Source organism: Trematomus bernacchii, unplaced genomic scaffold (genome assembly GCF_902827165.1).
Source record: "Trematomus bernacchii unplaced genomic scaffold, fTreBer1.1, whole genome shotgun sequence".
Taxonomy (NCBI): Eukaryota; Metazoa; Chordata; class Actinopteri; order Perciformes; family Nototheniidae; genus Trematomus; species Trematomus bernacchii.
Window position 1 is genome coordinate 3,187,707 of NW_022987547.1, and position 26,499 is coordinate 3,214,205.

General features: G+C 38.7%; 4 protein-coding genes across 4 annotated transcripts; 3 read left to right on the forward strand and 1 right to left on the reverse strand.

Annotated features, from left to right (window-relative positions):
* Positions 1-764: 764 nt before the first annotated feature.
* Positions 765-7,833, forward strand: agxt2 (alanine--glyoxylate aminotransferase 2). The gene is made up of 14 exons (XM_034122782.1): positions 765-846; positions 1,969-2,057; positions 2,213-2,403; positions 2,521-2,644; positions 2,745-2,839; positions 3,084-3,177; positions 3,603-3,696; positions 4,588-4,688; positions 4,907-4,999; positions 5,743-5,875; positions 5,989-6,077; positions 6,187-6,336; positions 7,195-7,293; positions 7,513-7,833. The coding sequence occupies exons 1-14, from the start codon at positions 765-767 to the stop codon at positions 7,612-7,614; spliced, it is 1,536 nt and encodes a 511-aa protein (XP_033978673.1). The 3' UTR covers positions 7,615-7,833.
* A 1,614-nt stretch (positions 7,834-9,447) lies between these two features.
* LOC117476344 (alanine--glyoxylate aminotransferase 2, mitochondrial-like) lies at positions 9,448-15,606 on the forward strand. The gene is made up of 14 exons (XM_034122784.1): positions 9,448-9,544; positions 10,257-10,345; positions 10,735-10,925; positions 11,039-11,162; positions 11,259-11,353; positions 11,494-11,587; positions 11,740-11,833; positions 12,092-12,192; positions 12,332-12,424; positions 12,500-12,632; positions 12,728-12,816; positions 13,169-13,318; positions 13,533-13,631; positions 14,864-15,606. Exons 1-14 carry the CDS (start codon positions 9,448-9,450, stop codon positions 14,963-14,965), a joined length of 1,551 nt encoding a protein of 516 aa, XP_033978675.1. The 3' UTR covers positions 14,966-15,606.
* Positions 15,607-15,610: 4 nt separating this feature from the next.
* On the reverse strand, positions 15,611-21,616 carry dnajc21 (DnaJ heat shock protein family (Hsp40) member C21). The gene is made up of 12 exons (XM_034122783.1): positions 21,229-21,616; positions 20,874-20,967; positions 20,593-20,716; positions 20,323-20,454; positions 19,840-20,144; positions 19,582-19,748; positions 19,322-19,418; positions 17,616-17,783; positions 17,471-17,519; positions 17,171-17,382; positions 16,783-16,882; positions 15,611-16,531 (listed from the first exon to the last, which is right to left on the reverse strand). The coding sequence occupies exons 1-12, from the start codon at positions 21,323-21,325 to the stop codon at positions 16,370-16,372; spliced, it is 1,707 nt and encodes a 568-aa protein (XP_033978674.1). The 5' UTR covers positions 21,326-21,616; the 3' UTR covers positions 15,611-16,369.
* Positions 21,617-22,268: 652 nt separating this feature from the next.
* bxdc2 (brix domain containing 2) lies at positions 22,269-26,384 on the forward strand. The gene is made up of 10 exons (XM_034123351.1): positions 22,269-22,468; positions 22,803-22,914; positions 23,049-23,092; positions 23,175-23,245; positions 23,338-23,387; positions 23,678-23,751; positions 24,904-24,954; positions 25,300-25,401; positions 25,517-25,645; positions 25,754-26,384. The coding sequence occupies exons 1-10, from the start codon at positions 22,319-22,321 to the stop codon at positions 25,994-25,996; spliced, it is 1,026 nt and encodes a 341-aa protein (XP_033979242.1). The 5' UTR covers positions 22,269-22,318; the 3' UTR covers positions 25,997-26,384.
* The last annotated feature ends 115 nt before the right edge of the window (positions 26,385-26,499 follow it).

A 26,499-nucleotide genomic window follows, 5' to 3' on the forward strand; every position in this document is an offset into this window, starting at 1 on the left:
TAAATTAAAGATAACCAATTTGAGATGATGAATAAAGCATTTACTGCCATTTTTGCATGAACACTTACTTTGATTATCAAAATAGTCTGCGTTTGTGGTAGGAATACTGTTTACTATTTTAAACGTATTTGTCTTTATATATTTATTTGAACAAGGACCATGCATATAAAACATAAATCTCAGAAAAGAGAAGAGATGATTGATGCCATCAACACTGCTCTACATAAATACTCTTTTACTTAGATAAAAATCATATCTAAGTAGAAGTACACAAATATTAGCCTCATAATATACTCAACTTGCAAAAAGTAAAATGACTCATTATGCAGATTGGCCATTTTTTAAAATAATTGTCTACACTGTGGTGCCGAGAGACGGGAGTCGGAGGCGGGGTATCAAAAGAACACACTTATATACGTACTGTACATATGATATACTGTTAATTAATTACTTCAATGTTTCACCTGATAATGGTGGGAAACATTTTAAGTAGCTATGTATGTACGGCTGGGTAGCTTATTATATTATAATTTAACAAAATATATTGGTTGGTTTATATTTTGTATTCATATTCTCAACCTGTGTTCGTGCGCATGCATCCAGTGACGTGAAGAGGGGCCATGCTATAGTTATCTGGACAGGTCTACTGACAGCCCACCGGAAACTTTTTCGGTGCAGAAAATCTTGAGGTCCGCGTGCAGCTGAGACGGTGACGGAGTATCATAGCTTTGATCATATTAGCAGCCCTCTGTACCTGCTCAACAATGTTTAAAGCTGCTTCCTCTCTCAGTGGCCGCTGTGCACTTCTAACAGGACAAGCTTCGGTCAAATTCCACTTGACAAGTGGTGAGTTACCATGGAGACGAACAAAATCCAGAGCTAACCATTGGTTATTATGGTCTGTCTGAACCTGTTTATCATTGGAAAGTAATGTATAAACGCGAAGTTGTTTATACTTTTTTTCTTCTTACTTTTAGTCTTGCCCGACTGGTTTAAGGCGGTTTTATTTGACAATTAACCCAGTTTTAGCCCAAATATGTGAATAAAGCCACACAGTTGTCTTGCTTAACCAGTGTCAATGTGGTGTAACGGAAAGTAACATTATAACTCATTTGCTTTTATATTAAGTACTGAGTAATGAATCCAAGTTTGTAGAAACATTTTTAGAGAGGTAGGCCTACTGTATTTGTGGCAGGTGTTCTAATTGTTTTGTCCACCCCATATAAATCAACGACGATATGCAACATAATAGAAACACCTGTTAGTTCAATAAAAACATATAGATGAATCAAAACTTCTCTTAAACAGTTAAAACCTAACAAATTAACATCCAAGAGGATAGAATGAAGTGCAGGGCTGTTTTAGAGGGCATTGGTGTTAGACAGTTTAGGTGAATAAAACTGACTTCTCAGGTCCATTAAACAAGGTTATATTTGATAGGATGACATACAAATGTGAGTAACTTGGCTACATTATATTAAATTGCAGCAGGAAAAGGTAATGCCATTCATTACATTGAGTCATTTTATGTCTTGTCAAATGTTGGCTGTGTGGGTGGGGGAATAGTTACGCACATGCTTTTTAGACTTTACATAATCTCTGGACCAGTCCAGTGCACCTTCTATCTCACATTTTACAACTAAGAGTTTCAGGAGGGATTTTATTATGTGTTGCACAATGTGAGGTCTAAAGGGAACTGAATGTGGTTAGAGTGTCAGACAGGTTATACAGTATACTGAATCAATAGTTAAAGACTAGAACAGCCTTATAGCCTGCAGCCTTATTTGCACATCTGTCTCCTATAGACAATGATTGGAAATAAATATAGGAGTTGAAAGAACTGACAGGATGTTTCACAAATTACTCTCATACATGTCGCAGATCAGGTTATGTAGTTCATGTAGTTTCTCAAAGGAAAAATGTTGCTTTTACATTACTGTATACGTTTTAAGCAATTTTATTTTACAGGTGCATTATGTCAGAAATCAGCCTTCAAACACCCTCCCACAGACATCCCAGATATGCCCTCATGCAATTTCAAACCAGAGGAATACACGGTAAGAGCAATATCCTCCTGACATATACATTATCTCTAAAGTTGGCCCTATTATTTGTGATCACCTAAGTAATAATATATAGAATTTAGATACACGTGAACATGCTGGTAATGCCATTGTGTGTATTTCTTTACTGTGCATTTGTCCCTGTCCAGGGCATGTCCAAAGAGCGGATAATGGAGATCCGCAGGCAGAACTGCAACCCTATGATCATGAAGGTTACCTACTATAAGAAACCAGTATTGATCCACCAGGGATACATGCAGTGGCTGTGGGATGTGGACGGGAGGCGATATCTGGATCTATTTGCTGGTGTGGCGACTGTCAGTGTGGGCCACTGCCACCCGTAAGGTCCCTTTTCTTTCCTGTGTCACACAGTGAGAGCAGGATTTATTATACCTACAGTTCCTAATAAAAATAATTCTTCATTCTTATATCGGACTCCTGACATCTGTGGGTACAGGAAAGTGACGGCAGCAGCAGAGCAGCAGTTGAAGAGATTGTGGCATACTACAAACATCTACGCCTATCCTACTCTCCATGAGTACAGTGAGAAACTTGCCTCCTACTTACCGGATCCTCTCAAGGTACCATGGTGGATTCGTTATTTTTTTTCAACTTAGAGCAGGAGTCTGGATAAACATTTCTGTGATGAAAAGGTTTTCTGATATTTGTTCCACTGTCCAGGTTGTATATCTGACCAACAGCGGCTCAGAAGCCAATGACCTGGCCATGTTGATGGCTCGACTTCACACAGGCAACTTTGACATCATCACTTTAAGGTACAAGTTTTTAAATATTTAGATTAGTTATCATTTTTTTTTAAAGTTACATTACCTTTTATAAGGCTAAAAGACTAAAATACCTAGGCTGTTAAACATTTTTTTGACCATCCTTGTAATAGATTTGTATTTATTTTGCAATACTCTGTCATTTTACTCATTAACTCAAGATTCTTAATTGTGAAAAGAAAAGTTATCTGTTATCCAAATGTCTGTAATGTTTTCTATCCATTTTTCTTTCCAGGGGCTCATACCACGGTGGCAGCCCACAAACCATGGGTCTTACTTCCAACGCAGCATATAAATACCCCATTGCCAACGGTTTAGGCTGCACAACTGTACGTATGCATTATTATATTACAGTCAGCACCACATGAGAAACACCTACAACTAATGATACACATAATCATTTATGTCATAATGAAGTTGAATTTATATAATAGTGATATACATTGACATATGTTTGTGATAGACAAATATCTCAGAAGACTGGGTTATGAATGTAATTAGTGGCCACTAAAACATTTTAATGTTTTGACTGCCTCTCTTCTCTTTTGTTCTTTGCCTTAATTGAAATAATGAACATAAACAACATTTGGCCTTAAACAGCTTTGTGACCTCCCCTCAGTTTTCAAATAGTTTTTCCATAGATAAACGAATCATGTGAAAATGTTTATGACAGTACAGCCAAGTTTGATGATGATTTCTTTGTGCTGCGTTAATGAGTGAGTGTTGCTGACTCGGTTTCTGCCCAAACAAACAGACCATGTGTCCTGATGTGTTCAGAGGTCCGTGGGGAGGAAGCCACTGCAGGGACTCTCCTGTGCAGACCACCAGACAATGTGGCTGTGCCCAAGGTACAAAAACACACCCACCCTCAACACACTCACACTGCTCATTTCCTTGAAACTGTTGACGGTGAGATTAAGCATTACCACTGCTTTTGCAATATTCCTCGTGAACATTAACCTTACTGTTTTGAATGTGTTGTATTCATGCACAGCGATAAACAACAGTTGATGCCAGAGTTTGCGTGCCCTTTAATTTCTTTTCTTTTTTTAATTGTGAGTGGAATTACATGCAGCACAAAATGGCCACATAAAACGACATATTTTATTACATTGAATACCGGACTTTGGAAAGTGTTTGGTCTTTATCCTTTGAGTTCATAAGGTTCAAAGGTTCCTTTTATCGTTCATCTACCTCTTTTAACCTTAAAGCATTTTCAGGAATTTTATCTATATAGTATTCCTGTGACTCAACCACAGAGCCTTCCTGGTAACGATCAATACGTTGGCATATCAACATGGCTGTTTACACAAAACAAACATCCGCTTTACTGCTGTACGTTATCAATTTAATTTATTAACCACTCTGCTGCTGTGTGTAAAATATAGTTGTTAGCTGTTATAGTGGTAGATAATTTGGTAAAACTGAATGTCAGAGCAATTATAACTGACATACCTTTATCCATAAAATACAATATGATAAATAAAATCTAAATCCAATGGAGAGAGTCACATTTTCAAAAAGAAAATTGGGATTTGACACTGCATCTGATTTTGGTAAGCTTTAACTTATCATTCAGTAACTTAGAACAGTTGTTGAATAATTGCTCCGCCCATTCCCTAGGTGTGAATAAATGAACATTACTTATTTTTAAGTCTGTATTTGTTTGAGATAAAGTTAACATGATTTTTTTCAAGTATATTTTGTGTGATCCAAAGAACATTTATTTGTTCCTACAGGACATTGCATGGCAAATGATCAATACATCGAGCAGCTCAAAGAGACATTTGCCACTAGTGTCCCAAGTCGAATCGCTGCTTTCTTTGGAGAGCCTATTCAGGTATCTATTCTGTGTTATAACAGGACATGTCATCTTTAAGTCAACGTGTTGACAATTTTGTTTTGCATGTCTAATTTGTTGTATCTACAGGATAATCCCCTGATATCAGAAAAAAAGAAAACAGTGTTTGTTAGCATGTCATTCATGTTATTCTCTTTTTTTTGTGAGGAGTACTTAAGAAGGGGACTGTGAGATGTGAATGTGTTTGATTTATATAGGGAGTTGGAGGAGCTGTGCAGTATCCTAAAAATTACCTGAAGGACGCTTACAAACTTGTCAGAGAGAAAGGAGGGGTGTGCATTGCTGATGAGGTGAGACACACATTTAATGTCAAATAGATTCTAAATGTACAGAAAGTTTTAGAGCTTTTTCTCTGGAAACTGCTGCCTGCTGATGGAAATGTGGTTGAAGAAACTGAACCAAACAGTAACATTGCAGACGTATACGTTAACAAAATTAGTTAAATACACTAAAGCGCTTTGTACAGCTGAGGGGAACAGCAGAGTCAAGTGACAATTCTCCGTGGGTTTCTTTCACATTACTGATAGTCATTAGACCCAGTCATTAGTACTTGGTGTGAACGCCCCTATGTTAACATAGAAATATTGATGATTGCCGCTTTAAGAAAAGTGAAAAACAAACTGCTCATGGGTCAACAAGTCAATAATTGAGCTTTTTTACTTATCTGAATAGCTTATCTTGCATGTTAATTTATGAGTTCACTGTCCAACAAAAATCATTTTCTTGCATCTTCAGTGATTCTGTTCAAATCCACTATTCCCGCAGTGTTGCAGATAAAGATAAGCCTACAGTTTTATCATCAGTATTATAATATTGGGAGAATTTAATTCCAGTAGTGGCCCAGTAGGTTATTTACTGATCGTGTGATCAAAGATATTTTAAATGTTATGAAAAAGAAAAAATTGAGCTGATCATTTCCAAAATTCACAACATGTTTTTGTCTAACAAAATATTGTGCTTCAATAATTAAAAAAATATATATAATGACACACATTCAAAGCCCTAAAATGCATAAACCTTCTTGCACCAACAGGTCCAGACAGGATTTGGGCGAACAGGAAGCCACTTCTGGGGTTTCCAAGGTCATGATGTCATTCCTGATATGGTTACAATGGCAAAGGGGATCGGTAATGGATTCCCAATGGGAGCTGTTGTCACAACACCAGGTGAGATATGAGAGAGAGTGCATAGAGTGTGTTGGAGGATAGGAAATAATGGTCTCACAAGACCAAAAATAAGTAGATGTAGGTGTGAGCTTTTTTATTAATGTATTTCACAGAAATTGCAGCCACATTTGCCAAGGGGGTTCACTTCAACACTTTTGGAGGAAACCCTGTGGCCTGTGCTGTTGGGTCATCAGTGCTTGATGTAAGAACTTATCTTCTCTTTGTTCATCAGAGTATATCTGTATTATTTTACTGCAGCTGCTTTTTTACTTAACAGGTTATCAAAGGTTATCATTGTTTCTTCTTAACAGGTTATCAAAGAAGACGGCACACAGCAGATCAGTCTTGATGTTGGAACCTATCTGATGACAGAACTGGCAAAACTCAGAGACAAGTATGAGATAATTGGTGATGTCCGTGGAAAAGGCCTGCAGATTGGTGTGGAAATGGTCAAAGACAAGGTATTTATTCTGTAACAGAAGTCAAACTAACCTCACATGCTTATACAATGTGTGTGTGTGTGTGTGTGTGTGTGTGTGTGTGTGTGTGTGTGTGTGTGTGTGTGTGTGTGTGTGTGTGTGTGTGTGTGTGTGTGTGTGTGTGTGTGTGTGTGTGTGTGTGTGTGTGTGTGTGTGTGTGTGTGTGCGTGCTGTTCCTCCCAGGGGCATGGTTCACCAGTGCCCCAGTTAACCATTAGCTGGAGTAGCAGTGACCATCTGCAAAGAGACAATGTTAGCTGTAGTAAATGTACTGCTCACACGTTTTTGAATCATTTTTATCTGTTGATAATAGCAGATATGTATTGAAGAGTCATTTGAAAATTAAGAAATAGGCAAGGATCAAAGTTGAATGAATATTCAAATGTTACTACAATCTCATACCACTAAATGTTTACAATTCTTAATTGTTTACAATAAAAGTACCAAACAAAAATAATCTGTATACATATTTGGTAGCCTAACACAGTGGCAGGTGAGAGTAAACCTTAAATACGGACTTAACTGCCATGTAGACCTAGCAAATGACTGCAGGTATTTCCCAGTTCTGTTCTACTCTTCTCTCCACCACACAGCTATTCACTAGATCATTTTTTATTTTATAATAAATACTTGGCCATATATTGATTTATGTAATTTTACAATTGATCTAAATTTAATTCTGAGATGCATTAAAAAAAAGTCTTAAATCAAACTTGCCTCAAGCTGTATTAATCATTGAAGCGCAATGTCCATATAGTTAGTTACCTAAATTAAATTCCTATACTTATTGTTACACATTCATCTTCATTTATTCCGGCATTTCTTCTCTGTCGCCCACAGGCCAGCAGAGACACCCTGCCTCCTGAGGCAATGAGTGAAATCTTTGAGGACATCAAGGACATGGGAATCCTGATAGGGAAAGGAGGAGTCTACGGACAGGTAACAGCACTCACCTTAAAGTAGACAGACCCTCAGTCTATTAATTTTTTCTGTGCCTACATGTGTCATAAACGCAGCTGGCATAAGATATGTTCCAGAAATGCCTGCAGTGCCTGCTCTGCCTTAGCTAAGGGACACAGAATTAAACACCTGACCTGGTGACACAATTTCCCGTTTTATAATCTCTTGTTTTGTTTCCGGTTTTTCTCACCACCTAAGATCTTCCGGATCCAACCCCCGATGTGCATCACAATGGAAGATGCCGATTTCTTTCTGGCAATATTTGACAAGGCCATTCACAACTACATGGAAAGAAGATGAAAGTGAGATAAAGGTCGGCTGGATTGCTCAATGGCAAGGACCAAACCTGGAGACCCTCTCAGGAATGGACTGAATTTAATATATTTTAAAATGTTTAAAATATGTCAGTATTAATCATTTTAACCATTTAAGTAAAACTACCTCTGTTATTGCTCTTTAATAGCAATTGTTAAATTTAACTTTTTTAACTGTTGTAATTTGAAGACTTTATTCACTTAAAATACCTCACTAGTTAGATGAGAAAAGAATCACGAACAGTGACTTTATCTGGCAAATCATGCTTTGGTGTAAAGTTGTATGATTGTAAATGAATTGTATACTAATAAAGGAAGAACCATTTGCATTATAACACATTGGTCACACCGCCCCCTGCAAGAATTCATTTGATAGGATTTCACTATCTTCCACAATATGTGGTATGGAAACTGAAAAAGGGCTGCGGTGTAAGTTTTTTAATCCTGTAATCTACTGAAATATTCTATTTGTTTGGGTTCTGGGTAAAAAAACAAGCAGGTCTCTTTGCAGTGCCCAAATGGAAACTACAGAGTTGAGTAAGTCCACAAAAAAAAAATGCTCTGTGAGAAATGTAAATGTGGTGGGTCAGGATGCAATCTTTAACTCAAAGAGCATACAACTAAACTACGTAATCTAGACCTAGACACCAACGTTGAAAACCAAAGCTTGAGTCAGGGCATCCAAAAACTAATTTCCTGGAAAAAGGAAGGGGTCTTTTTTGTCTTTTAGAGTCCTCTGATTCCTTTCTTGTCTTTTAATGAAAGTGAAAAATAGGTCCTGTATTTCCCCCTTGTCCCCTACATAATGTAATGGGTTCTTCCTTGGACCATGCTACACCTTTCCACCACATTTCAGGTGAATAGGGCAAGATTTGTTTCTGTAATCCTGCTGACAAACAGATACACTGAACCAAAAGCATCTCCTGGGCAAAATAAGTTAAGATAAAATAAAACAGATTAATATCATTTACCATGGCTCTTTTCAATTAAGTTTCCAAGCAAACCATGTCAGTGAGTGTTGTGGAAATTCTTGAAATTAACTAGTCAAAGAGTTGTCCTTCTGAGTCTTTAAAAAGAGGCACACAGCATACTGGAAAGCAATGTCTCCACAGCCGAGTGCAACCACTCAAACTGAAGAGAGAGCTTTTATACAGTTATAATGAATACATGCTTAGTCATGACCCCCATCAAAGTACAATAGACCCATGATCAGATCACTGGTCACCCACTGTCTGGTCAAAGGGCACCTTGTGACTGATAATCTTTCTGAGTGTTGAGATCTACTGTCTCTTGACATGAAAGGCTCACAGAATATTATTATTTATATGTTAAATATAACATCATAGCATTCAATTCTCTGATAATCATAATTTCCATCGGATGAGTCAGCATGCACAGTTCGAGGGATCTGAGACAGGCTTACTTAAATGGAATGCAGCCTTCAATAATGTTATTAATTTCAACCGTGCTTTTCCTGCAACATGTTTGCTGTGTAAAGGGTGTATTGCAGGAAGGAAAACAGGAGTGAGGTTAATGTCTTCTCTGGCTTCTAACAGGAAAGAACTGGCACCATCCAACATATCTTGAAATACACCCAATCAGTAAACACGGTCAGAAATACATTGACAAGGTGCTGGTGGTTATATATTTATGTATGTGGTGTTGCAGATTAACTATTGTAGTAAGGTGGGACCAGGGTACCATTGGCTGAGCACTATCCACCCATCTTTGCGACCTTCAAGAAAAAGGAAGAGTCGGCTGCTGAGTGTCACACACTGAGAGGAGAAGGACTGATGTGTTCTCTCTGAACCTGCTCAACATGTTTCAAGTCGTACATCGTCTGGCTGGCCGTCGTGCAGTTTTATCAGGACAGTCCTGCTGTTCACCTGCGTCGGCCAAACTTCACCTGGGAAGGGGTGAGTTACCATAGGGATGATGATCAATATGATATATAAAACATGATTGATCCTAGTTTGTTGCTAATGATTATATAGCCAGTTGAGGAGGAATTGTATGCAGCCACTTAAAGTATAATATCAGATGGCAATACACATTTTCTGGTAAATTATAACAGCTTGTTAATTTAAGAATTATTTAGCTAATGTATTTGTGAGAAAATATAATCTGTATTTGTCTGTGTAAAAAATAGGAGTCAGAGATAAACATTGGCTGGGGTATTATAATCCCAAAAGCAAGACTTTATATTGTGAAATAAAAATTTAAAAAAGCAATGAAAAAAATATATTTGTAAAGTACATACTGTACTTCACTCAAGTGCTATTTAATATCACAATGGAAAACAGGAAGTATAGTTATTCCTGTGTTGCACAATTTGAAGTTAATGTGGTTAAACCATCAACCAGGTTATCCTTTAAATGAAGTTACAATTGACCAGATAATTCACAATGAGGTTCAATTACATGTTTTCATCACATGTGTTTTTATCTGTAGATAATAAGTAGCCTGGGAGGAGGTCTCTGAATCACTGCCAACATCAGTGGAATCATGCTACAATATCTAGATCATATAAACATTCCCCAATATCATGGCAATGTCATGGTAAGACCATGACCAAATAATGACATCTCCTGTACCTCATTCTGAATTTGAATCAAATGCTTTTCTCAGGCGCAGTATGTCAGAAACCAGCCCACAGACATTGTCCCGCAGACCTCCCAGAGATGCCCTCATGTGACTTCAAACCAGAGGAATACAAGGTATAGTAAGAGGGTTGTGGCATCACATCACTGTGGGGCCCTGATTCTGAAATTGCTTTAGTTTAAAAATGTCAAATCGTATTGTGTCATACAAAGATGGTGTAATAAGATATGTATCGGCCATAAGAAAAAACATTAACCTTTGGATCGTGAAACAAGAAAAGTCAAGGGATAAACTAACTATAATATAATAATCAGGATTTGTTTCCTTGGGACCTTTAACATCTGTACTAAATGTTGTTGCAATTCATCCAATATTTTATTTAAACTTAAACTTAAAACACACACAACCTTAGGGGGAGAAGGTCTGCCCAAAGTAGCCTACTAAAAAAAAAGGGTCACACTCTTCTTATACTTTAACTATTTTCTTGTGATTCATTTTCATCCAGGGCATGTCCAAAGAGCGGATAATGGAGATTCGCAGGAAGAACTGCAGCCCCATGACCATGAAGATAACCTACTATAAGAAACCAGTGTTCCTCCATCAGGGATACATGCAGTGGCTGTGGGATTTTGACGGGAATCGATATCTGGATCTATTTGCTGGTGTGGCGACTGTCAGTGTGGGCCACTGCCACCCGTAAGGTCCCTTTCTATAGCACATAGACAGAATGTTGGAGTTTAATATACAGATTTCAGTCAAAAAGCACTGTTCATTGTTACACTAACTAACTTGGACATCTGTGGGTACAGGAAGGTTGCAGCAGCCCTACAGAGGCAGTTGAAAAAATTGTGGCATACTACAAACATCTATGTCAATCCTACTCTCCATGAGTACAGTGAGAAACTAGCCTCCCACTTACCGGATCCTCTCAAGGTAATATGGTGGATTTGATTTTTTACCAGATCAGCAGAGTGGAGGAGCCTGGATAAATATGTAAGCTGGTAATAAAATATTTGTTCCACTGTCCAGGTTGTATATCTGACCAACAGCGGCTCAGAAGCCAATGACCTGGCCATGTTGATGGCTCGACTTCACACAGGCAACTTTGACCTCCTCACTTTAAGGTCATTATAACAACATGAAAATAAGTAATAATGTTTTAAAACATTACTCGTGAGTATAAGCTGTTACTCTTAATCACTCAATATTTTAAAGCTTGATATCTTGAGTGAAGTTTGATTTTTTTTTTGTGTAAATCCTCCAGAGGATCATACCACGGTGGCACCCAACAGACCATGGGTCTTACCTCCAACTCATCGTACAAATACCCCATCGCCACTAGTTCAGGCTGCACAAACGTACGTATACATTGATGCATTGCAGTGTCATATGACAGCTTTTTGACTTTTCTGCTTACAATGTTATGACAGCACTCCAAGTTTGATGATGATTTCTTTGTGCTGCGTTAATGAGTGAGTGTTGCTGACTCGGTTTCTGCCCAAACAAACAGACCATGTGTCCTGATGTGTTCAGAGGTCCGTGGGGAGGAAGCCACTGCAGGGACTCTCCTGTGCAGACCACCAGACAATGTGGCTGTGCCCAAGGTACAAAAAACACATGCATTGTGTTGACATGAAACTGTTCTCCATGATAAACACATGCACCATTAGCTCAACACACTCTCTTATCTCTGTTGGTGCTCTCATGAATGGCCTAACTCAATACAGTTGTCTGTGTGACTAAGCAAATTTAAGCTCCTTCTGCAATACAACAAAATGGGAATATAAAATGATAAGAACTGCTTTGGGAACACTGCATTTTACATGTTTGTTGGTCACAAAAACATTTCTTTGTTCCCACAGGTCATTGCATGGCAAATGATCAATACATCGGACAGCTCAAAGAGACATTTGCTACGAGTGTCCCAAGTCGAATTGCTGGTTTCTTTGGAGAGCCTATTCAGGTACTCTATTCTGTTTTGTAGTATTGACCTGAAAAAGTTCGAATTTTTAATTTTAATTTTATTCGTGCCATTCATGTCCATTGTTTTCTCATGTTCAGTATGACTGTTTGTGTTAAAAAGTTTGTTTTGGTTTTCACAGGGAATGGGAGGAGCTGTGCAGTACCCTAAGAATTACTTAAAGGAGGCTTACCAACTTGTGAGAGAGAGAGGAGGGGTCTGCATTGCTGATGAGGTAGGATACACAAAGATATGTTAAATAATATGTTCATTTTAAAAATGGTCAAACTAATCTGTTTTGCACCATCAGGTCCAGACAGGATTTGGGCGAACAGGAAGCCACTTCTGGGGTTTCCAAGGTCATGACGTCCTTCCTGATATGGTTACAATGGCAAAGGGCATCGGTGATGGCTTCCCAATGGGAGCTGTTGTTACAACACCAGGTGAGATTATACTACAATAAGTCAATACAATGTGAGATTCAACTGTAAAACATAAATACGGAGGTGTAAGCTTGTTTTTTTCATGTGTTTTCCAGAAATTGCTGCTTCCTTTGCTAAGGCCTACCACTTCAACACCTTTGGAGGAGGTCCCTTGGCTTGTGCCGTTGCTTCATCAGTGCTTGATGTAATAATGAATCAGACCTGACGGGAAATAGTCAAAACTGAAGGAATCTGTCGTACAATATCTCATTAGCTGGTTTTTAAAAAACTTTTTCTGTCAGAGTCATGTACTGCTACAACAAGGCAATTGTTTTATAAGATAGGAGAAGATGTTACAAAGACATATTTTTTATTGAGAGAATAAAAAATGTCAGAGTGCTCTTGACTATTAGACTATAGCCTGGCAGACAAGAATTGTCACATCAACACCATTTCCTGGTGTGACCAGGCCTGAACTTGACAATAAGTGTCAGTGACATTAAAATAGATTAATAAATGAAGTTGGACATGATAATTATAAGATTTGTACTCAACAGACTATCAAAGAAGACGGCACACAGCAGAACAGTCATAATGTGGGCACCTATCTGATGACAGAACTGGCAAAACTAAGAGACACGTATGAGATAATCGGTGATGTGCGTGGGAAAGGCCTGCAGATTGGTGTTGAAATGGTGACAAATAAGGTATTGTAACAGAAGTGAATCTCACCTCTCTTACTGTTTTCTATCATCATCTTAGTGAACCTGTTGCATCCCACAAGTATATAAAGAAATGCCTTTTGGTAGGCTACTTTGAATTACAGTTCAAATGATTGATAGACCAAGAAGAATACTTTTTTATATTGATTAACAGATGTAGCCACATCCACTTTATTTACCTCTTCTCTATCGTCCACAGGCCAGCAGAGACCCGCTGTCTCCTGAGGCAATGAGTGAGATATTTGAGGACATCAAGGACATGGGAGTCCTGATAGGAAAAGGAGGAGTCTACGGACAGGTAACATAACTCACCTTAAAGTAGACTGCCCCTGGTCTATTTATTTTTGCAGGGTATTGAAGTAAAAAGATATGATTCTACACTGTATTTTAGTGAACATGTATTGTTTGAACGGGTTTTGATAATCACTTAGAAAAAGAATGTTATTCTCACTTTTAAATTCACTGGCTTAGAGATTCTGTGTGTCACACACCAACATCCTTCTTATCATCCCTAAAAGCCAGATGCGGTTGTTAAGTCATTAAAGACATCGTTAAATAGGTGGAGAAAAGTTTAAATGTCTGAAGTAGTTTAGGTGAAAAAAATCCCCTGGGAAAGGAATGTAGAGTAAGATAAGGTAGAGATAAACATTGACTTTTGACCTTAGGGGACTTTGGAATTTCAAGTCCTGGTGAGAACTATTGACCTCACCAGAAGCGAATCCAGCCAGTCAGGACACTTGGGGGAGGTGGTCAGCTTACACAGCTCCTCCCCAGGGGTTCTCTAATTCGCTTGGGAGAAAAGTGGGAAGGAAGAATCGACAAATCTCCGCCCCAAAGATACATATGAATACTGATGTTTTTGAGTGTAAAAATGCTTTTGGGTTTGGTGAGTTGGTTTGATCCCGATATCTGTGTCCGAATCGCATCACAAACCTGAAGTCCAATTTCTTTTTGGTTTGATGAGTTGGTTTGATCCCGACACATTTATCCGAATCGCATCACAAATCTGAAAGCCCGGAGTACTCGAGTACTCTGTATAACTTGTATACTTGTTCTATTTCCTACCAGTAAACTCAGATAATTGTTATAACTTTTGATTCCGGTGTTTTCAATTCCTTTCTTAATTTAATAGAGATCCAGCCTCATCCAACGAACGGCGCGTAGCAGAGGTGTTCTGCTCCAACAGTATCTAGAATACAAAAAACAAAACAAAACAGGATTTCAAGACTAAAGCTGATTATTAATAAACATAGGACATGGGCAAGAGGTCTTTTAAAGTCCATTCACTGTATACAACACATCTAGTGAATCCAAAAAGGGAAATCATTTGCAATCATGGCAGATTAACAAACATACATAACAAAATCATTTAAATCAATGACACTTGTTAACGACTCGGCCATTTGACCAGCCTATGCATATCCCCATCATTACCTCATGTGCCTGCAGTGACACAGAATAAAGCTCCTGATTGGTTATGCATGTTCTCCTCTAAACTCCTTCTTCTCTTCTGTTTTCTTACCATGTAAGGCTTTCCGCATCCAACCCCCCATGTGCATCACAAAGGAAGATGTTAATTTCTTCCTGGCTGTTTTTAAAAAGGCCATCCAACGATACATGGACAGAAAATGAACAGTTCAGAGGAGTGGGAACGCCAAGGATCAAACCTGGAAAACACTAGCACACAGCAGTAGACTGCATTGTTGTAAGTCTTTGTATTATACAAATGTAATTGTTAATAATCGGCTGTTGTGTCCTGATGTGGAAGACTTTTTAAAAAGGGAATTCTAACAGTCAACTATGATATGCATGTTAGAGCCTCCTCATCTTAAGAAAATGTTTTACTGCGAGGGCTCATACTTGTTCAAAACACTGAGCAAACACAACTCTTTATATGTATGTTGATCTTAATTAGTTTAGCTGTTTATATCTGTTGAATCCACTCTCAGAATGCAATAACTATCTCATATTTGATGTAGAAACAATTTGTGCTTTAATGATTTACTTAACGGTGTGTAGGGTTTGGCAGCATCTAGTGACCCTCTCATTTGTATCTATAAAGGGCTCATTCTTAGTTAATGAAAACATGACACTAACGGAAACAAAATGTGAATACAAACCATATCTGCCAATAGATCCTCCTTAAAGTTACACCTTTGAATGTGCTTTTTTTTGCCATGTTTTATCTATCACTATTAAAAAAGGCATATGAAAAGTTACAAGTGCATGTTTGGTACATCCATGGTTAATAAAGGCTTTCATGTAAAACATTTCATAGTTGTTGTATGCATAGCAATGTGCAGTATTTTATTTGTATGATGTTGGTATACCATTACAGAGATCTTAATGACAAACCAAGAGAGAATTCCCAAAACAGTTGAGGATTTCATGATATTATTACATATAATTCTGGCATTGTTCATCTGAACAGAGACGTTTATACGTTACTGGCATACCAATCATACCAATCTAAAAGAGTCTCAGTCGTTCATAAATACATAACTGTCTCACTGAACAGGGTTTTTATGTAATTTAATAAGAAACATATCCGCCCTCATTCAGCAAACCAGCCCATTAAAAGTCCACTTTTGGTTTCCAGCATGCCTGCTGAGTTCATGGCTGCAGCCGAAAAGTCTTCTTGGCCGAGGAAGGTTCCTAACTGAGGGAAGTGATCCAGATCTAAGTGGCAGCAATGATACGAGCGGGTCAAATTCCCAAAATGCTTAGAAAATACTTTCTTTTTTTATCTCCTTTAGCATTGTATACACTTTACAATCCTTGAAAAACAAGTAAAGGAGATAATGCATTCCCGCAATTGTTTGTAGCAGCAACATTTAAAGCTCTTGTATAATTAAAAAGCCTAGTGTAAGTGTAGTCTGATTCTCTTAGCACCATGGAAGTCTTTTCATAATTTCCCCTTCAAATCTTTCTCATGACGTTTTTCATGGAGGGCAAGGAAAAGTGGTGAGGAAAAGACATTGGACATCATTTTTTGCCTAGTCAACCTCTTTCAGGTTCATCCGTCCAGATGAAGTGTTATCTGTTCTTCTTCTTGTCTTTTTTGCTCTTGGTCGTTGAGCTTTGAGGGGCGTTTGAGGAGATGGCGATGGCGTGACCGCTGGTCTTCAGATGGTCGAACAACTTGTTTCTTGTGGGGAACTCGGTGTGGCAGATCACACAGTTGAGGATTACTTCCTTCTGGAAGGGGAAATGGGTCAAGAGATTTAATATTACAAGTATGGATCATTTTCTTACAGTAAATCATGTTATAAGATTGATTTTGGTAACTCAAAAGCAAAGTCAAGTTAAAAGAAATGCTGTTAAACTGCCAAGTGTGGATGCATGTTAAGGCAGATTACATGTGGAGTGATAAATTATTAAAAATACAATGATAACAAATCTAATGATTACAAATATCTGCCATAAATACTGTGTTTAACTGAACAAACCTCAGGACACGTTTCTTCTTCTTCTTCTTCTTCTGTGGTTGACTTTGCATTCTTCGGTTTGTCCTTTCCTCCCGCCTTCTTCCCTTTGGTCTTCCCAGAGCTAGGCAACATTCAGATGACAAATAAGCAAACATTTAAGAAAAGACTAGAGACATTACAGTACAAACAAAGTGTATGCTACCTACCCAACAGTAAACACAGAGTTAGTTTTATTTTCTTGGTCCCCTTTGAGCAGAATGTATATGAATAATCAGCCATTATTGCCGAAATGCTCCTGCCCCATAGCATAAAACCACCAGTAGTTCCAAAGACTACAGATTTTTTAACAAATCCGAAGAACCAGACATTGACAAGTTTCCTTAAGAATACTATAGAGATCCGTGCTGACCTCTTCACTTCTGTGGGGGTGGGATCATCCTGTTTCTGTGACTCGGTGGGGGGGGCGGGATCATCTTTTTTCTCCAGCTCTGTGGGGGCGGGATCCTCCTGTTTCTCCGCCTCTGTCGGGTTCTCTGACTTCTCGGGGGCATCTTCCTCGCAGGTTGTCGGTGTCCGTTTCTCTTCCTCTTCCTCTTCCTCTTCCTCTTCCTCCGGAGCACTCTGATATACAGGAGAACACAATTAATATAAAGAAAGCTTATTGTGAAGGTTCGATAAACCTTTAAACAAAAGAAAATCTATTATTCACCTGTACTACTTTCTGCAGTTTCTTTTTCCTCTTTTGCTTCTTGGACAGCCTGTGAAGGTGAAATAAAGATTGGATCAATTATATAAAATGCTGATGCTCTTACCACCCTGAAAAGCATGTGCAAAGTGAGTAAGTGGCTACATACCTTTGCCTTGGCTTGTCTTCCTCCTCCTCTTCCTCCTCCTCATCTTCCAGCTTATTTTCATCCTTTCCGTTCACATTCAAACCAAGTGAATCATCTTCCGCCTCCAGCTGTTGCCGTAGTAATGCCACCATCTCCCGGTGCTTTTTGGATTTTTGATGGTTCTTCATGCTGTTGAGAAGAAGATAAACAAACTATAAAATAAAATGTAAAAAGGTAATAATACAGCAGATTAAGCAAGAGTAAAGAGAATAAATGCCTTTTACAGATATATATATATATATATATATATGTTAGGGAATAATTCTTCTAGATATCTAACCTTTTGCTCTGTGACGTTTTATGATCTACTCTGACATCTGTTATCTCCTTTAAGGAAAGGCATTGGTGCCATATGTGTTGTTGTCACCAGTTTGTGACCGGTCAACTTGTCTGGCACGAATGGTAATTGTTGTGAGAACACTGAGGCACTTCTTTATCGGTGTTTGTGGACTCAAAGATGTGAAATCTTTGAGGCCATGAGTGTCGGACGCAGGTGGTTCAGTGTTCCCAGCTGTTTAGTCTACTCCTTCAGAGATGTTGATTACTCTCTGTGAACCAGTTAAAAGGTCTAGCATAGAGAGAGGTTCTTCAGAATTGACGTGGCAACTCTACCGTGAAGTCGGAACCTCTGACTCTTTGATTTGTGATGTGAATCCTCCGGCCGAATACTCTGAATAAACCCATCAGTGTTTGACATCAAAGCTCCAACTCTCACCGTGTCTCCTTCCTGAGTCGGTGACTCCATGCATTGCTACACAGAAGTTTCGTCCACAATATATATTATGATCAATTGTCCAAAGCCAAATTAAAGAATTAAACCAAACAGTGGCACACTAGGAATAAGTGGAATAAGTGTGCAAAATATTTCAATTGTATTTTCGGATCCTGAACGAGACCGCCGCCAGGGCGCGTCTCCCTGTTACCTGCAGAAGGAAGCCATGCACGCAACGCAGCCCCGCTCTCTTTAACTCCAGGCGACTTTCTGCCGCTTTCCTCCGTGGTGCAGTGCTGATAGTTTCACCACAGAGGAAAGCACTTCACAAATTGCAGTACCCATAAGGAGCTGTACAAATGCCGCAGTTTTTGCGTGGCTGTGTCTTTAGTTGAAAGCCCAGTGGCGATCTGCTCATCTCTCATCGAAATAATATGCTACACAGGGGCGAACTGGCCACCTGTGTGTTCTGGAGAATCACAGAACGGACGATCGTCCTTATCATTATGCCGTTTAAACCAATCATTTAAATTTGTTTGTTAAATTCGGCATCATGTAAGTTGCGCTGACAGGTCCACACACTGCTTCCCAGCAGCGAGGCTCCCCCCGCCCTCCCGTTGACAGTTCACAAGCGTCGAGCTCTACACCCCCCCCCCCCCGTTGATAATTCACGATCGTCGGCACGCTGATAAAATAATTGTTTTTGAATGGCACTTCATATCAAAAAGGTTGCCGACCCCTGCTTTACACCCTTAGTCTGAAGTGATCAGCATTAAATAAAGAACATGTAAAAAAAGGCTCCAAGACAGTCAATCAGTAAGAACCAAAACTATTAGTATATTCCCCTGACATGATTCTTCCGTTTAATAAACATTAAAAAAAGCATGGTGAAGTAGCATGTAGGTGCAGAGGATATCCTGTAGGTGGAATGAGTGGGGGGGGGGGGGTTACTCACGCTTTATCTGATTTGAAGGATTTGTCACAGGCTGGGCAGTAGAGACTTTCATAATAATCATCCATCGTCATCTCGTCTCCATTAGGCTGTTCTACATCTGTAAATTAATATTTTAACGTTTAAATAAAAGGCACCACACACAAACTCAAACTAAAAAGAATCTCTGGAAGAAGCTGACACCATTGGCTAGCCCGACGTAGTATAAGACGCTGCATTTGAGTTATAACATGTAAGTGCTGAAAGTATTGAGTCTCACTGACCGTCTCCCTCATCACCGTTCTTCTCCCTTGGGTCTATTTCCAACTCTTCATCCTCACTTTCTGATCCATCTCCAAACTCCTTTCCATACTGAGCCTCCATCTGCTGCAGCTCCTTCTCAAGTTCAGACATGGCCGCCCAGCTCTGCTCCTTGTAGTCCTCTGCCATTCTGGTATGGATATAAAAAAGTATAATAAGTATGATGAATAAAGAGAGAAAAATAAATGTCACAATTAAGTCACTATGCATCCACCACTTACTTGGCATGGCTAAGCTTCTGCTTCCTCCTCATCTCCTCCGCCTTCTTGACCTTCTCAGCGTTCTGCTCCTCCACCAGCTTCCTGTGGGCCAGCACACGCCGGTCACGCTTGCGGACAAAAGCCACGAGTTGTCGCACAAGCTCGTTGCGCTCTTTCCGAGACTTCTCTCTGGTCTTCTTGTTATCCTTCTCCATAGCTCTTTTCTCCCAGCGGTTGGATGCGTGCCTCGTATCATACTCCTCCTTCCAGGCAAAGTTTTTACGAGTGCAGAAGCTCTGCCAGTAGCCGTAAAACACGTGCACTACCTGTAATATGGAAATAGAGACAGATTAAACACACAAGCTGCGTAAAAGTAGGTCTTTAGTTTTGTTTTATTTAGAGAAAGTATCATGGAAAACTATTTTAGTAATTTAATTGTATAAAGAACATCTACAAATCCAACAGAGGAACACGTTTTTAGACAAAAGTGTGTTTTTTGCTTACAGTATCATAGTCACTCTCAGAGTCTCCAAAAGTAGGAAAATCCTCTTCATCATCATCATCTTCCACCTTGCTGTGCTCCATCTCCTCCTTAACAATGGAGTCAAAGAGGTTTCTGTAGACTGTGTAAAAACTCTAAGGGAAAGACAGATTGATTAGTGATTGATCGATCTTGTTTTATTTGACATTTTCCTTGCCTGAAGATGATAACAGAAATGACCTGGTTGAAGGTTTGATGTGACGTTTGTGAGTTTGGAAACAACATGAACTAACCTTCTCGTCATCTCCGAAGCCAGAGTAGCAGGTGACTGTGAAATACTGCAGGAGGTCAATGCTGTCATCTGCATAATCTCCAGTGATTCCTCCTTTCAGAAGAGCCTCTCTGTGATTGTCATACCTGCAACACAGAGGAAAACCGACGTATCAACCTAAGGCTTTTTTAACCCACACAGTTCATACATACAAAAAAGTTTTAGAGAAAGATATGACTCTTAACATCCAAGCCCAGCAAATGTCATAATGATAATTGCAAATGTTGAAATGAGTGTACAAACCAAGCTCTCTCCTGTGGATCACTTAGGACATCATAAGCTGCCTGAATCAGCTTAAAATACTCCGCCGCCTCATCAGGATTGTCCAAGTTTTTATCTACAAAATGTCATATGGAAGCAAAACACTGTTGTTATATATAGGAAGGTTTGAGAGAATAATAGCCATATAATTCACCATCATAATGTAGTGTCACTCTAAAATGGCACATAAACTCTTAGCAAACCTAAGAGTGAACCACTATTCATTTAGGATAAATGACCAATACGTCAACATTATTATTCCACTGTAATACAGATGCTTTTACATCAGATAGTGATTATAATGCTATTTAGTAGGTCCATGAGATGTTGTACTTACCTGGATGCCATTTTAATGCTAATTTACGATATGCTTTCTTCAATTCATCGTCTCCTGCGTCTCGTTTCACGCACAATATTTCATAGTGACACTTCATTGTAAGCTAATGGTTAAGACAAACTTCACTTTAGAAGAAGTGATTAGATGTCCGTTAACAGACGAAGCTAACTTTAGCATCTACCTATGCTAACTGCAGCATGCTAACATAAGAGCAGTTTTAATTGATCTGTTAAAAAATCCTTACTTCTCGGATGATAGCCAGAGTATAGTAATATTTAGCGTAACATATTACAATTATATAAATATATTATTTTTGATAGAACCGATACTTTAAGACCGGTTGTTGAAACCATAATCAATGGATATCTGTAATGAGTGGTGCCGCTAAATCTCGCGAGAGTTGCTCTTCTTCACTATAATTTCGGCAGATAAGAAGCTGTCATCGACTAGTGCTGCCCTCTAGCGTTTCAATTAGCCCATGGATGGATTATAACTGTCTAGCTGCCTGTTCTGTCCTTCAAATCCTGACAGTGGCCCTAAGGACAATATAATACATGAAATGCATGTTACATTTAAAATAATTATAAAATAAGATAATTTAATCACTTTTTCATTCCAGTTAGTCAAACATTTCTGAAAAAACCTTCTTCAGGAGCTTACTGTGTATGCTTATAATGTTGTACTTATTTCCCTATCATAAAACCATACATTATTGGTAGAACCTTTTGGTAAGAAATATTAAATGCAAAAAAGTTTATCAAATGATTTCTTGTAAATAATTTGTTTAATTTCATAATAACTGTAAAACAAATACTATATATATTTCTCTCAGCATCAGAAGCATGTTTGGTTTTGAGTTCACAGAAAGTGCAAGACTACTCAACAACACTTTTATGTCTCTGTGTATGCGATGCAAATGTGTAGACCACTTTGCTTTTAATAAGGTACAATTTTAGTTTGGCTGTGTTTTTTATAGTGTGCTCTATATGCAGTACCACCTCCTCGCCACAGGGGGGCGCTTCCTCTGCTCTGTCCGCACGTGTGTTGTTGGAGTCCGATTCTGCGCGAGATCTGTGTCGGCGTAAAAAACATGTCGGCGTTCAAGAGAAAACGTGGAGGACAGGCTCCTGGAAATAAAAAAGCAAAGAAAGCAAAATTTGTAGCAGATACAAGTGAAGCACCGAAAGAAAATGAACAGGAGAAGACACATGAAATTACAGTTCCAGCACCGGTTTCACAGGTATGTGGTTGTGGTTGTTATTAGCCACAGACGATGGTAGCTAAGCTAAGTTATTACACGGGGGTTTGTTTTATTTAAGTTATTTCTTGTAATTATTATACTTAACCACTTACAACCTGTAGCTTTATCATATACATTGTTTTTAATAAAGTTATTGTTGTTAAAACTTTAATCTATGATCAACACTCACACAACAGGGCCAAGCTAACATTGGATTTCCTGACTATTATTTAAGATTAAAAGTCCATCTGAATCAACGGGGAAATGTCTGAAACTCTACAATTATACCCGGTTTTTATTTGTTTTATATTCTAAATGAACTTCTCTTGAACAGGGCAAATGGAAAAACAAGGAAAGGGTTCTCATTTTCTCTTCAAGAGGCATCAACTACAGAACAAGACACATGATGCAGGACCTGAGGACCATGATGCCTCATTCAAAATCAGGTTGGTGCCTTTTGTCATATAAAGAATCATTCCTCCCAACCAACAAGTGCTGTCTCCACTTTATCACCCATGTTGAGATAATATGTTGTCAATTACGCTGCCATATTAATGAGGTATTTCTTTGTGTTTGTCAGATACAAAGATGGACAGAAAGGACAAGCTGTTTGTTGTTAATGAGGTGAGTGGTGCCTTACTCAAAGTTTGAACACCATGTGTTATCACATGCATTACAGCATAACTGAACATCTGCATTTCCCCAGGTGTGTGAGATCAAAAACTGCAACAAATGCATCTTCTTTGAGGCCAAGAAGAAGCAGGACCTCTACATGTGGTGAGTATTTGATCTATGTTACATTCTGAGATTAGGATTTTGTAGTGAGTGGTGTAGAACATAGCAAATTCATGTATATTCTTACCTTACAGGATTGCAAACAGCCCTCATGGACCTTCTGCAAAGTTTCTGGTTCAAAACAGTGAGTAACTTTTCTGTAGTTTATGTATATTTGTTTCGGTTTGCAACAAATGCACTACGGACAGAATGCAGAGCTACTTAAGCAAGTGAGACAATGCAGACAATGTGTTGTTAAATAATGTTCATATAGCAAAAGAACGTGCGTCTCATTTGTATTTCATTGGATGCAATACAAAAATGAACTCGGATGTATGGACCATGGGCCGCCCTGCTATCTAAATATCAATCATCAGCCATTGAAAAACCCCATATTGGACAACTACTTATTGTATATGATTGTTTCCTCCTCAGTTCACACACTGGCTGAACTCAAGATGACAGGAAACTGCCTCAAAGGATCCAGGCCGCTGCTGTCCTTCGATCCTGTAAGTAGCACTGGGCAGAGAGAGACATGTCTTCAGTTATTTAAATATCTTATCATTCATCTTTCATTCATCATTATTTAATATCTCTTCAGTGGTGTGCAACAAATACCTGTCCTTTCATCTATTCACAATGAAACATTATTTGTACTATAAACCCACTCATTTCTAATTTGATTCTGATGCATTAGGAAAAATAAAAACCTCCACTCTTTACACCAGGGGTACTCAAACTTTTTTGTTAAAGGTCCACTTGTGAATTTTATACAAGGTCACTGGTCCGGATCAATGCCAGTAAAGTCCTGAAACTGAAATTAAGAAGCAGTTTCAGCGCACTATGCATGGGGCCCCCTTGAGGGGGTTTTCCGACATGTCGTTGCAGTAAATTAAAGGGTGTTTCATGTTGTCGTTGCTGTGGACCTTCTTAAATCTACCTTCTTTGGGGGCCCCCTTCTGGTCCAAGCACTAGCCTGCCTTGCCTGTCGGCAAACGGCGCCCCTGTATACACACACACACACACACACATTCAATACATACATACAGTATGATGGCTTGAACTAGTGGGAGAAATGGCACTGTTTGTCTGTAGCCAATGCCTTGAACCATCGGCAAAAAAGGCATTCGAAGCATTAGAAAGTCAAGGTAAACATGCATTTAACTTGCGGTCTGCAATGCGTGTCACACTCGCGTATACAAGTAAATATATATGCACGTTCATTCTCACAACGCGTCAGACACAAGCAAACATACATTCATTTACATCAGAATCTGATTTTTTTATTTTATAATGGGACACAGGGTTCGGTCCGGATTGATTTGCAGTTCGGTCCGGATCCGGACCTTGGTCTTGAGTTTGAGAAGCCCTGCTTTACACTATTAGTACATCATTTCACATCAGCGATCTTAGTAATGAGGGATCTTGGGTTTTGCAGTTTATGGTACGAACTGGCTGAAGTACGCATTAATGCATGCTTCTTGCACTATTTCTATTCTATTTTATTTGTATTTACTTGCACTATTTTATCAGTTTTATTGTGTTGGACTGTTGGATGAGCCTGTGACCTAAGATTTTAATTGACATAACTTCACTGTAGCTATGTACAAATGACAATAAAAGCCTTGAATCTTGATGGATGTTGTTTGTTTTCTCCACAGAAATTTGACTCGGAGCCTCACTTTGCTGTACTGAAGGAGCTCTTCACCCAGGTATGTGTACAAGATGAGCCATTAATATACAATTGGTAATAATCTATCAAATACCTTTTGTTCAACGTTAGCCAGAGGATGGCATTGTGCAAATGTGAGAGAGCCTAACACTGTTGTTTACTGTAATGTACAACAATTAAACATTACGTTTATTTTGTGTTATCTAAATTGATATAGACAGTGTTGTAGTACAGTTTACTTTATGTAATATGACTTTGCTGTTGTCATTAATTGTATAGAGGGTGTAGTTATTTAATCCAACAATAAGCAAGCTTTCATTTGTTAGATCACTAAGAAGTTGGTATATCTGCATTTTTTTATTAAAATACCTTTTATTTGTTTTAGACCTTTTCCACCCCACGGTACCACCCTAAGAGTCAGCCCTTTGTGGACCACGTCTTTACATTCACCATTAATGACGACAGGATATGGTTCAGAAACTACCAGGTAATGTTTCACTATTCCTCACAAGGCTTTAATCATCTTTTTTTAGTTGGGTTCAGTGTTGAGACTTCATTTGAAATGTTGTAACTTTGCAATAATCTTTCTGTGCCACTTTCAGATCATGGAGGAGGACGCCGCTCTTGTGGAGATCGGCCCTCGCTTTGTTCTCAACCTCATCAAGGTCTTCCAGGGGAGCTTTGGAGGACCTACGCTCTTTGAAAACCCCAACTTCACATCTCCTAACATGGTGAGGATCCACTGTATGCTAGTTTAGATTATAAGCATGTGATGTGTATATAACTTTAGAAAAAAAATGTTCTGACTTTTTGTCACCTTCCTTTTCACACACCTCCAGCACCGGAGACAGATCCGACTAGCCGCGGCAGCCAGAGTGCGTGAGAAGCAGATGGTGAAGGAGTTGCAGAAACTGAAGCGAGCTGGAACAAAGGAGGACGTGACTATAGATGTTACAGCTGACGTCTTCCTGACACCGGCTGATGAGACGCCTGTTCTCATTCAAACAGAAGCGCCTGAGCCCAAAGTAGTGAAGAAAAGCAAACACAAAGCTTTCAAAAGGCAAAGGATGGCACGCAAATAACTGGATGGACTCGAATACGCTGAGTGAATGGCTTACTGCTATTGCAGTTAGGCTTAAAGTCCAATATGAGTTTTTTGTTAGCATACAAGAAGATTTTATGTACAACTTTTCATTTAATTATCAGTGGCAGTATTTGAGGATACTGGCCTGCACATGTTTTGTTTAATATCTGTTGGCATATTTTATATTATACTCCCTCACTCGGAAATATTGTGTAAACTGTAGCTGGCCATTTGAGTCTCAGCTTTAACTATACTGCAAACAATGTTTCCATGCCTTTTTGATAAAAGTAAATATTCCATCAGTGTAAAAAAAAAAAAACAGTTTATTGATTTTGAGTGACTAAAGTTGTTTTCTATGTCATGAAAATTAAACAATTTAAACCTACCGCCTGTGTCATCTGATATATATATACTCAAAACAAATGGTGGTCAAATGTCAGTATACACATTCAACATGGAAATGTATGTGTAGAGATTTAGAGAAATGTAAGGCCTGCATTG